This window comes from Anolis sagrei, chromosome X (assembly GCF_037176765.1).
Source record: "Anolis sagrei isolate rAnoSag1 chromosome X, rAnoSag1.mat, whole genome shotgun sequence".
NCBI classification, from domain to species: domain Eukaryota; kingdom Metazoa; phylum Chordata; class Lepidosauria; order Squamata; family Dactyloidae; genus Anolis; species Anolis sagrei.
This window is the reverse complement of record NC_090034.1, coordinates 86,469,234-86,479,749: the sequence shown is the minus strand read 5'-3', so window position 1 is coordinate 86,479,749 and position 10,516 is coordinate 86,469,234. Positions and strand designations below refer to the sequence as shown.

The 10,516-nt window shown below is 52.6% G+C and overlaps 1 protein-coding gene across 1 annotated transcript; it reads left to right on the top strand.

Annotated features, from left to right (window-relative positions):
* The first annotated feature begins 5,888 nt into the window (after nt 1–5,888).
* On the top strand, nt 5,889–7,463 carry POU3F1 (POU class 3 homeobox 1). Its single transcript, XM_060783998.2, has one exon. It carries the CDS (start codon nt 6,017–6,019, stop codon nt 7,361–7,363), a length of 1,347 nt encoding a protein of 448 aa, XP_060639981.2. The 5' UTR covers nt 5,889–6,016; the 3' UTR covers nt 7,364–7,463.
* The last annotated feature ends 3,053 nt before the right edge of the window (nt 7,464–10,516 follow it).

Here is a 10,516-nt window from a genome sequence, read left to right as displayed (position 1 = left end):
CTTCCCATCTTCTCTTTCCTTCTCTTTCCCTTCCCATCCCATCTTCCTTCCCATCCATCTTCCCTTCTCTACTCTTCCCTTCCCATCTTCTCTCCCTTTCCCTTCCCTTCCTTCCCTTCCCTTCCCTTCCCTTCCCTTCCCTTCCCTTCCCTTCCCTTCCCTTCCCTTCCCATCTTCTCTTTCCTTCTCTTCCCTTCCCTTCCATCCATCTTCCCTTCTCTACTCTTCCCTTCCATCCCATCTTCTCTCCCTTCCCTTCCCATCTTCCCTTCTATACTCTTCCCTTCCCTTACCATCTTCTCTCCCGTTCCCTTCCCTTCCCATCTTCTTTCCTTCTCTTCCCTTCCCATCCCATCTTCTCTCCCTTTCCCTTCCCTTCCCATCTTCTCTTCCCTTCTCTTCCCTTCCCATCCCATCTTCTCTCCCTTTCCCTTCCCTTCCCATCTTCTCTTTCCTTCTCTTCCTTCCCATCCCATCTTCTCTTCCTTTCTCTTCCCTTCCCATCTTCTCTTTCCTTCTCTTTCCCTTCCCATCCCATTTTTCTCTTCCTTTCTCTTCCCTTCCCATCTTCTCTTTCCTTCTCTTCCCTTCCCATCCCATCTTCTCTCCCTTTCCCTTCCCTTCCCATCTTCTCTTTCATTCTCTTCCCTTCCCATCCCATCTTCCTTCCAGCCATCTTCTCTACTCTTCCCTTCCCTTCCCATCTTCTCTTTCCTTCTCTCTTTCCCATCCCATCTTCCTTCCCATCCATCTTCCCTTCTCTTACTCTTCCCTTCCCTTCCATCTTCTCTTCCCTTCCCATCCCATCTTCTCTCCCTTTCCCTTCCCTTCCCATCTTCCCTTCTCTACTCTTCCCTTCCCATCCCATCTTCTCTCCCTTTCCTTTCCCTTCCCATCTTCTCTTTCCTTCTCTTCCTTCCCATCCCATCTTCTCTCCTTTCCCTTCCCTTCCCTTCCCATCCCATCTTCTCTCCCTTTCCCTTCCCATCCCATCTTCTCTTCCTTCTCTTCCCTTCCCTTCCCATCCCATCTTCTCTCCTTTCCCTTCCCTTCCCATCTTCTCTTCCCTTCCATCCCATCTCTTTTCCTTTCTCTTCCCTTCCCGTCTTCTCTTTCCTTCCCTTCCCATCTTCTCTTTCCTTCTCTTCCCTTCCCAGCCCATCTTCCTTCCCATCCATCTTCCCTTCTCTACTCTTCCCTTCCCATCTTCTCTTTCATTCTCTTCCCTTCCCATCCCATCTTCTCTCCCTTTCCCTTCCCTTCCCTTCCCTTCCCTTCCTTCCTTCCCATCTTCTCTTTCCTTCTCTTCCCTTCCCTTCCCATCCATCTTCCCTTTCTCTACTCTTCCTTCCCATCCCATCTTCTCTCCCTTTCCCTTCCCTTCCCTTCCCATCTTCTCTTTTCCTTCTCTTCCCTTCCCATCCTCTCTTCTCTCCCTTTCCCTTCCCATCTTCCCTTCTATACTCTTCCTTCCCATACCATCTTCTCTCCCGTTCCCTCCCTTCCCATCTTCTCTTTCCTTCTCTTCCCTTCCCATCCCATCTTCTCTCCCTTTCCCTTCCCTTCCCATCTTCTCTCTTCCCTTCTCTTCCCTTCCCATCCCATCTTCTCCCTTTCCCTTCCCTTCCATCTTCTTCCCTTCTCTTCCCTTCCCATCCCATCTTCTCTTCCTTTCTCTTCCCTTCCCATCTTCTCTTTCCTTCTCTTCCCTTCCCATCCATTTTCTCTTCCTTTCTCTTCCCTTCCCATCTTCTCTTTCCTTCTCTTCCCTTCCCATCCCATCTTCTCTCCCTTTCCCTTCCCTTCCCATCTTCTCTTTCATTCTCTTCCCTTCCCATCCCATCTTCTCTCCCTTTCCCTTCCCTTCCCTTCCCTTCCCTTCCAATCTTCCCTTCTCTACTCTTCCCTTCCCATCCCATGTTCTCTCCCTTTCCCTTCCCTTCCCATCTTCTCTTTCCTTTTCTTCCCTTCCCATCCCATGTTCTCTCCTTTCCCTTCCCTTCCAATCTTCCTTCTCTACTCTTCCCTTCCCATCTTCTCTCCCTTTCCTTCCCTTCCTTCCCTTCCCTTCCCTTCCCATCTTCTCTTTCCTTTTCTTCCCTTCCCATCCCATCTTCTTTCCCTTCCCTTCCGATCTTCCCTTCTCTACTCTTTCCCTTCCCTTCCCATCTTCTTTGCCTTTCCCTTCCTTCCCATCTTCTCTTTCCTTCTCTTTCCCTTCCCATCCCATCTTCTCTCCCTTTCCCTTCCCTTCCATCTTCCTTCTCTACTCTTCCCTTCCCATCTTCTTGCTTTCCCTTCCCTTCCTTCCCATCTTCTCTTCCTTCTCTTCCCTTCCCATCCCATCTTCTCTCCCTTTCCCTTCCTTCCCATCTTCCCTTCTCTACTCTTCCCTTCCATCCCATCTTCTCTCCCTTTCCCTTCCCTTCCCTTCCCATCCATCTTCTCTCCCTTTCCCTTCCTTCCCATCTTCCCTTCTCTACTCTTCCCTTCCCATCCCATCTTCTCCTTTCCCTTCCCTTCCCTTCCCATCCATCTTCTTTCCCTTTCCCTTTCCTTCCCTTCCCTTCTTCTCTTTCATTCTCTTCCCTTCCCATCCCATCTTCTCTCCCGTTTCCCTTCTCTTCCCTTCCCTTCCCTTCCCTTCCCATCTTCTCTTTCCTTTTCTTCCTTCCCTTTCCATCTTCCTTCTCTACTCTTCCTTCCCATCCCATCTTCTCTCCCTTTCCTTCCCTTCCCATCTTCTCTTTCATTCTCTTCCCTCCTATCCCATCTTCTCTCCCTTCCCTTCCTTCCCTTCCCATCTTCCTTCCCTTCCCATCTTCCCTTCTCTACTCTTCCCTTCCCATCCCATCTTCTCTCCCTTTCCCTTCCCTTCCCATCCCATCTTCCCTTCTCTACTCTTCCCTTCCCATCCCATCTTCTTTGCCTTTCCTTCCCTTCCCTTCCCTTCTTCTCTTTCCTTCTCTTCCCTTCTCTTCCCATCTTCCCTTCTCTACTCTTCCCTTCCCATCCCATCTTCTCTCCCTTTCCCTTCCCTTCCCTTCCCATCTTCTCTTTCATTCTCTTCCCTCCTATCCCATCTTCTCTCCCTTTCCCTTCCCTTCCCATCTTCCCTTCTCTACTCTTCCCTTCCCATCCCATCTTCTTTGCCTTTCCTTCCCTTCCTTCCCATCTTCTCTTTCCTTCTCTTCCCTTCCCATCCCATCTTCTCTCCCTTTCCCTTCCCTTCCATCTTCCCTTCTCTACTCTTCCCTTCCCATCCCATCTTCTCTCCCTTTCCCTTCCCTTCCCTTCCCATCTTCTCTTTCCCTTCCCTTTCCTTCCCATCCCATCTTCTTTCCCTTTCCCTTTCCTTCCCTTCCCATCCCATCTTCTCTCCCTTTCCCTTCCCTTCCCTTCCCATCTTCTCTTTCATTCTCTTTCCCTTCCTATCCCATCTTCTCTCCCTTCCCTTCCCTTCCCATCTTCCCTTCTCTCCCTTCCTATCCCATCTTCTCTCCCTTTCCCTTCCTTCCCTTCCCTTCCTTCCATCTTCCCTTCTCTACTCTTCCCTTCCATCCCATCTTCTCTCCCTTTCCTTCTTCCCTTCCCTTCCCTTCCCTTCCCTTCCCTTCCCTTCCTTCCCTTCCCTTCCCTTCCCTTCCCATCTTCCCTTCTCTACTCTTCCCTTCCCATCCCATCTTCTCTCCCTTTCCTTCCCTTCCCTTCCCATCTTCCCTTCTCTACTCTTCCCTTCCCATCCCATCTTCTCTCCCTTTCCCTTCCCTTCCCATCTTCTCTTTCATTCTCTTCCCTTCCTATCCCATCTTCTCTCCCTTTCCCTTCCCTTCCCTTCCCATCTTCCCTTCTCTACTCTTCCCTTCCCATCCCATCTTCTTTCCCTTTCCCTTCCTTCCCATCTCTTTCACTCTCTTCCCTTCCTATCCCATCTTCTCTCCCTTTCCTTCCCTTCCCTTCCCTTCCCATCTTCCCTTCTCTACTCTTCCCTTCCCATCCCATCTTCTCTCCCTTTCCCTTCCCTTCCCTTTCCATCTTCCCTTCCCATCCCGTCTTCTCTCCCTTTCCCTTCCCTTCCCTTCCCTTCCCATCTTCTCTTTCATTCTCTTCCCTTCCTATCCCATCTTATCTCCCTTTCCCTTCCCTTCCCATCTTCCCTTCTCTACTCTTCCCTTCCATCCATCTTCTCTCCTTCCCTTCCCTTCCCATCTTCTCTTTCCTTCTCTTCCCTTCCTATCCCATCTTCTCTCCCTTTCCTTTCCCTTCCCTTCCCTTCCCATCCCATCTTCTCTCCCTTTCCCTTCCCTTCCCATATTCTCTTTCCTTCTCTTCCCTACTTCCCTTCCCATCCCATCTTCTCTTCCTTTCTCTTCCCTTCCCATCTTCTCTTTCCTTCTCTTCCCTTCCCATCCCATCTTCCTTCCCATCCATCTTCCCTTCTCTACTCTTCCCTTCCCATCTTCTCTTTCATTCTCTTCCCTTCTTATCCCATCTCTCCCTTTCCCTTCCCTTCCCTTCCCATCTTCCCTTCTCTACTCTTCCCTTCCCATCCCATCTTCTCTCCCTTTCCCTTCCCTTCCCATCTTCTCTTTCCTTCTCTTCCCTTCCTATCCCATCTTCTCTCCCTTTCCCTTCCCTTCCCTTCCCTTCCCATCTTCCCTTCTCTACTCTTCCCTTCCCATCCCATCTTCTCTCCCTTTCCCTTCCCTTCCCTTTTCATCTTCCCTTCTCTACTCTTCCCTTCCCATCCCGTCTTCTCTCCCTTTCCCTTCCCTTCCCATCTTCTCTTTCATTCTCTTCCCTTCCTATCCCATCTTCTCTCCCTTTCCCTTCCCATCCCATCTTCTCTCCCTTTCCCTTCCCTTCCCATCTTCTCTTTCCTTCTCTTCCCTTCCCATCCCATCTTCTCTCCCTTTCCCTTCCCTTCCCTTCCCATCTTCCCTTCTCTACTCTTCCCTTCCCATCCCATCTTCTCTCCCTTTCCTTCCCTTCCCTTCCCATCTTCTCTTTCCTTCTCTTCCCTTCCCATCCCATCTTCTCTTCCTTTCTCTTCCCTTCCCATCTTCTCTTTCCTTCTCTTCCCTTCCTATCCCATCTTCTCTCCCTTTCCCTTCCCTTCCCTTCCCATCTTCTCTTCCCTTCTCTTCCCTTCCCATCCCATCTTCCTTTCCCTTCATCATCTCTTCCCTTCCCATCTTCCTTTCCCTTCCCATCTTCTCTTCTCTTCTCTTCTCTTCCCATCTCATCTTCCTTTCCCTTCATCATCTCTTCCCTTCCCATCTTCCTTTCCTTCCCATCTTCTCTTCCCTTCTCTTCCCTTCCCATCCCATCTTCTCTCCCTTCCCATCTTCCCTTCCCTCTCTTCCCTTCTTCTTTCCTTTCCCTTCCCATCTTCTCTTTTCTTCTCTTCTCTTTTCTTCTCTTCTCTTCCCTTCCCATCTCATCTTCCTTTCCCTTCATCATCTCTTCCCATCTTCCTTTCCCTTCCCATCTTCTCTTTCCTTCTCTTCTCTCCCCTTCTCATCTCAGTTTCCCTTCATCCCTTCCCGTCCCATCTTCCCTTCCCTTCATGGTCCCGTGGAGCGATTCTCGTGGGAGGCGAAGGGAAGCTCACCTGAGGAGAGGAGGGGTCCGAGAGAGACCTTCGGCGCCGCTCCTTCTTCCCTGGGTGTCCCTGCTCCGCGACGACGGGGCTCCCCTCGAGCAGGCGAAGAGCGCGGCTGCCCGCCCGGTCCGGGGCTCCGTCTCCGCCGCGCCGCGCGTGACCGACGGGGCCTCCCCCTTCCTTCCTCCCTCCCTCCCTCCCCCCCCGCCTCCTCCTCCTCCTCCTCCTCCTCCTCCTCCAGTGGGAGTGGCCGCGCGGGGGGTGTGGTGGGGGGCGAGGCGAGGCGTCTCTCTCCCTCCCCGTCTCTCTCTAAAGCGCGCCCAGCCAGGGCCCCAGAGACACGCAGAGCGCGAAAGGAGCAGGAGCGGGACGAGTTTCCTCGGAGTCAGTTTCTCGCTTCTTTCCCGGGCGATGGCTTCGACGACGGCGGCGTCTTTCCTCCCGCGCGGGAGCCCCATGCTGCTGGGTCCGGATCCGCCTTCGGAGCGGCTCCCCCCGGGCGCGGCGGCCTTCCGCGAGGTGCAGAAGATGATGCACCACGAGTTCCTCCAAGGCCTGGCCGCCGCTCCGGGACCCCCGTTGGGAGCCTTGCCGCCGAATCAGTGGGGCCCGGCGCCCGGAGCGGCGGATTGGGGCCACGGCGCAGGCGCGGGAGGAGGAGGAGGAGGGGGCGCCTTGCTGGAGGCCGCCAAAGGGGTGCCCCCTCCCCGCGCGGAGTTGGGGGGCTTCCCTTCGCGGGGGCTCGGGGGCGGCGCCTGGGGGCAGAGCAGCAGCCCTGGATCGGGGGCTTCGGTGGGGCACCACCACCACCACCACCCCCACCACCATCACCCCTCTTTGGGAGGTTGCCCTTCGCCTCAGCAGCACCCACAACAACAACACCAACACTCGGGGTTGCTCTACTCGCAAGCGGCAGCCTTCCCGGGCGCGCTGAATGGCATGCTGCAGCTCCCTCCGCACGGGCACGAAGCCGAGCTTTTGGAGAGTCTCCAGCCGCACCACCACCACCCGCACCACCCCCAGCACCATCAGCACCACCAGCACAACCACCACCATCATCCCCAGCCGCCGCAGCAGCAGCACCACCACCCCCTGCAGCAAGCGCCGGCTTTGGAGGAGGAGGAAGAGTCCGCGCCCAGCTCCGACGACTTGGAAGCCTTCGCCAAGCAGTTCAAGCAGCGGCGCATCAAGCTGGGCTTCACGCAGGCCGACGTGGGCCTGGCCCTGGGCACGCTCTACGGCAACGTCTTCTCGCAGACCACCATCTGCCGCTTCGAGGCCCTCCAGCTCAGCTTCAAGAACATGTGCAAGCTGAAGCCGCTGCTGGGCAAGTGGCTGGAGGAGAGCGACGCGGCCGGGAGCGGGAGCCCCTCGGGAGGCGGCGGAGAGAGGCTCGGCGGGGCGGGCGCGCAGGGACGGAAGCGCAAGAAGCGCACCTCCATCGAGGTCGGCGTCAAGGGCGCGCTGGAGGGACACTTCCTCCGCTGCCCCAAGCCCTCCGCCCACGAGATCGGCGCCCTCGCCGAAGCCCTCCAGCTCGAGAAGGAGGTCGTCCGCGTCTGGTTCTGCAACCGGAGGCAGAAGGAGAAGCGCATGACCCCGGCGCCGCCCGCCCCGCTCCCCATGGACGACTATGGCCTCAACCCCTCGCAGCAGCAGCAGCAGCAGCAGCCAAGCGCGGGGCCCGGGACCCCCTCGCCGCCCCCGCACGCCCTCCGCCCCGCCCTCCACGCGCTCCAAGGCCCCCCCGGGCAGTGAGAGACCCCACCCTCGAGCATACTATTTATTCGGGAAAGGACCCGAGACAGAGCCTCTCTCTCCTTCCCTCCCTCCCTCCCTCCGGGGCCCGGACCTTCCCGCCTCCAGCCAAAGACCCCCCCCCCGGATGGACCCACGCCCCCCCCCCCTCTCCCCCCGCCCTCTATTTATGTGACAGCCACTATTTTATTACTCGCATAAAAAGAAACATTTATTATCCAGACGGAGATGGCTCGCTTCCTTGCTCACTCACTCGCCTGGCGTCTTTTCTTCGCCCCCACCAACCCTCCAAAAGAGCCCCCGCAATCTTCCAGCCTTCCTTCCTTACTTCAGTCCTTCCTTCCTTCTTTTCTTCATTCTTTCCTTCGCTCCTTCATTCCTTCCTTCACTCCTTCCTTCCTTCCTACTTTTTTTCGTTCCTTTCTTCATTCTTTCTTTCTTTCCTTCCTTCCTTCTTTTCTTTCTTCATTCCTTCTTTTCTTCTTTCGTCCTTCCTTTCTTCATTCCTTTCTTTCTTCTTTCGTTCCTTCCTTTCTTCATTCTTTCCTTTGCTCCTTCGTTCTTTCCTTCCTTCTTTCTTACATTCCTTCATTTCTTCATTCCTTCTTTCATTCCTTCCTTTCTTCACTCTTTCCTTCACTCCTTCATTCCTTCCTTCACTCCTTCCTTTCGTTCCTTTCTTCATTCTTTCCTTCACTCCTTCCTTTCGTTCCTTTCTTCATTCTTTCCTTCATTCCTTCCTTCTTTCCTTTCTTCATTCCTTCTTTTCTTCTTTCATCCTTCCTTTCTTCATTCCTTTCTTCTTTCGTTCCTTCCTTTTTTCTTTCTTTTGTTCCTTCCTTTCTTCGTTCCTTTCTTCCTTCTTTTGTTCCTTCCTCTCTTCATTCTTTCCTTTCTTCATTCCTTCCTTTCTTCTTTCATTCCTTCCTTTCTTCATTCTTTCCTTCATTCCTTCCTTCTTCTTTCTTTCGTTCCTTCCTTTCTTCGTTCCTTTCTTCCTCCTCCTCTCCCAAAGTACCAAGCAAAAGGAGCCCCGAGAATGAGGGAGGCCACGGAGCCCCAGCGTGAGCCCTGAGGCTTTTGCGCGCTTCCCTCGAAAGGATGGGACAGAGGTAGGAAAAGAGGGAAGGAAGGAAGGAAGAAGAGAAAGAAGAATGAGGTAAGGAAAGAAAGGAGGGAAGAAAAGAAAGAAAGAAGGTGGGAAGGAAGGAAAGAAAGAAAAGGAATGAGAAGGAAGGAAAGAAGGAGGGAAGGAAGGAAAGGAAAAAGGAATGAAAGAAGAAAGAGGGAAGGAAGGAAGGAAGGAAAGAAGGAATGAGAAGGAAAGAAAGAAGAAAAGGAAGAATGAATGAGAGAAGGAAGGAAAGACGGAGGGAAGGATGGAATGAGAGAAGGGTGGAAAGAAAGAAGGAACGAAGAAGAGAAGGAAGGAAAGGAAGAAGGAAAGAAGGAGGGAAAGAAGGAAAGAAGGAGGAAATGAGAGAAGGAAGGAAAGACGGAGGAAGGAAGGAATGAGAGGGAAGAGGATGAAGGAATGATAGAAGGAAAGAAAGAAGGAAGAAAATAAAAAGGAACAAAGGAGGGAAGGAAGGAAAGGAAGAAGGAACGAGAGAAGGAAGGAAAGAGTGAGGGAAGGAAAGAAAGTAGGAAGGAATGAGGGAAGGAAAGATGGAGGGAAGGAAGGACTAAGAAGGAAAGAAGGTAGGAAGGAAGGAATGCGAGAAGGAAGGAGGAAAGGAAGGAAGGAAAGAAAAGGATAAAAGGAAGGAATGAGAGACAGAAGGAAAGAAAGAAAGGAGTGAAGGAAGGGAACGAGAGAAGGAAGGAAAGAAGGAGGGAAAGACAGAGGGAAGGAAGAAATGAGAAGGAAGAAAGGAGGAAGGGAAGTAAGGAGGCTCTTCTCCAAAATGTAACACTCCCCTCACTCTTGAATGCTTTAGTTTTAGAAGTGAGATGGATTGGTTTCTCCAACCGCAGCACAACCTGACCTTCTTGCTGCACTGTGAATTCAACAAATGCCTTCTTTTTTCACCCCAACTACTACTCTCTCATGTGGGACGTTTCCTCCAAAACGTGCTGTAGCGTTCCTTATTCCTGTCTTCGTTGTTGTTGCTGCTGCTTTTCACCTTTAAAGCATCCCTGACCCAGACCCCCGCCCACCCTGGCTTCTCTTGATGGGCTGTGCATGTGCCTGCCTCCTTCCGAGGCCGAGAGAGTGTGGCTTTCCCAAGGAAGACCCTCGGGATGCCCTGGGGACAGGTCACACCCTCTCAGCCTCAGAGGAAGGTAAGAAAATCCATGCCTCTGAAGCTCAGAAACGGCTGGGAGGCTCACAGCAGCAACAAGGATCTTGAGCGGAACTGAGGCGGAAAGCTGGAGTCAGTCACAAGTCATACATGCATAGCAGTGTAATGTTTCAACTGGAGGTGACAACAAGCAACGACAACAACAGGAGGGGTGGAGGCTTGGATGGGTTCCCAATTCCTGCCCTTCGGTTCCTGCAGGTCAAAGGGCACAGAGGCCAAGAAGAGCCCCCTGAGGCCAGTCTCAGATGCCAAATTGTAATGCTAGGCGGTAAGATCCTATTTGAAATCCAAGAATGTGCTCAGATATGGCCCGGGGGAGACAAGCAATTGCCTTAGACTTTAGGCCAGGCATAGGCAAACTTGGGCCCTTTGGGTGTTTTGAACTTCAACTCCCACCATTCCTAACAGCCTCAGGCCCTTTCCTTTTCCCCCTCAGCCGCTTAAGCGGCTGAGGGGGAAAAGAAAGGGGCCTGAGGCTGTTAGGAATGGTGGGAGTTGAAGTCCAAAACACCCAAAGGGCCCAAGTTGGCCCATACCTGTGATAGGTGAATAGAAGTAGGTAGAGAAGAATGAGAGAGGATAGATAGATAGATAGATAGATAGAGAGAGAGACATAACTGTATGTAACAAAATTTGAAATATTGTCTGTTCCTGGTTTGAAAATGTTATTTCCTGTTTCGTTGTGCCGTCCTGACTTTGCAAGTAGTTGTTCTACTCCAGAAACTTTGTTTTGGTGGCTGCCACAAACCACGTTGAATTGGTTGAGAGAAAACTAGAGGAAAATGCACTATAGAAGGATGTCCCGGAACACCGGGGGGAAAAAAGTATTTACAGTTTAATAAACTTT

Bases quoted from the DNA above. Each gene is read 5' to 3' on its own strand.
- POU3F1 (XM_060783998.2), top strand. From the start codon at position 6,017: ATGGCTTCGACGACGGCGGCGTCTTTCCTCCCGCGCGGGAGCCCCATG.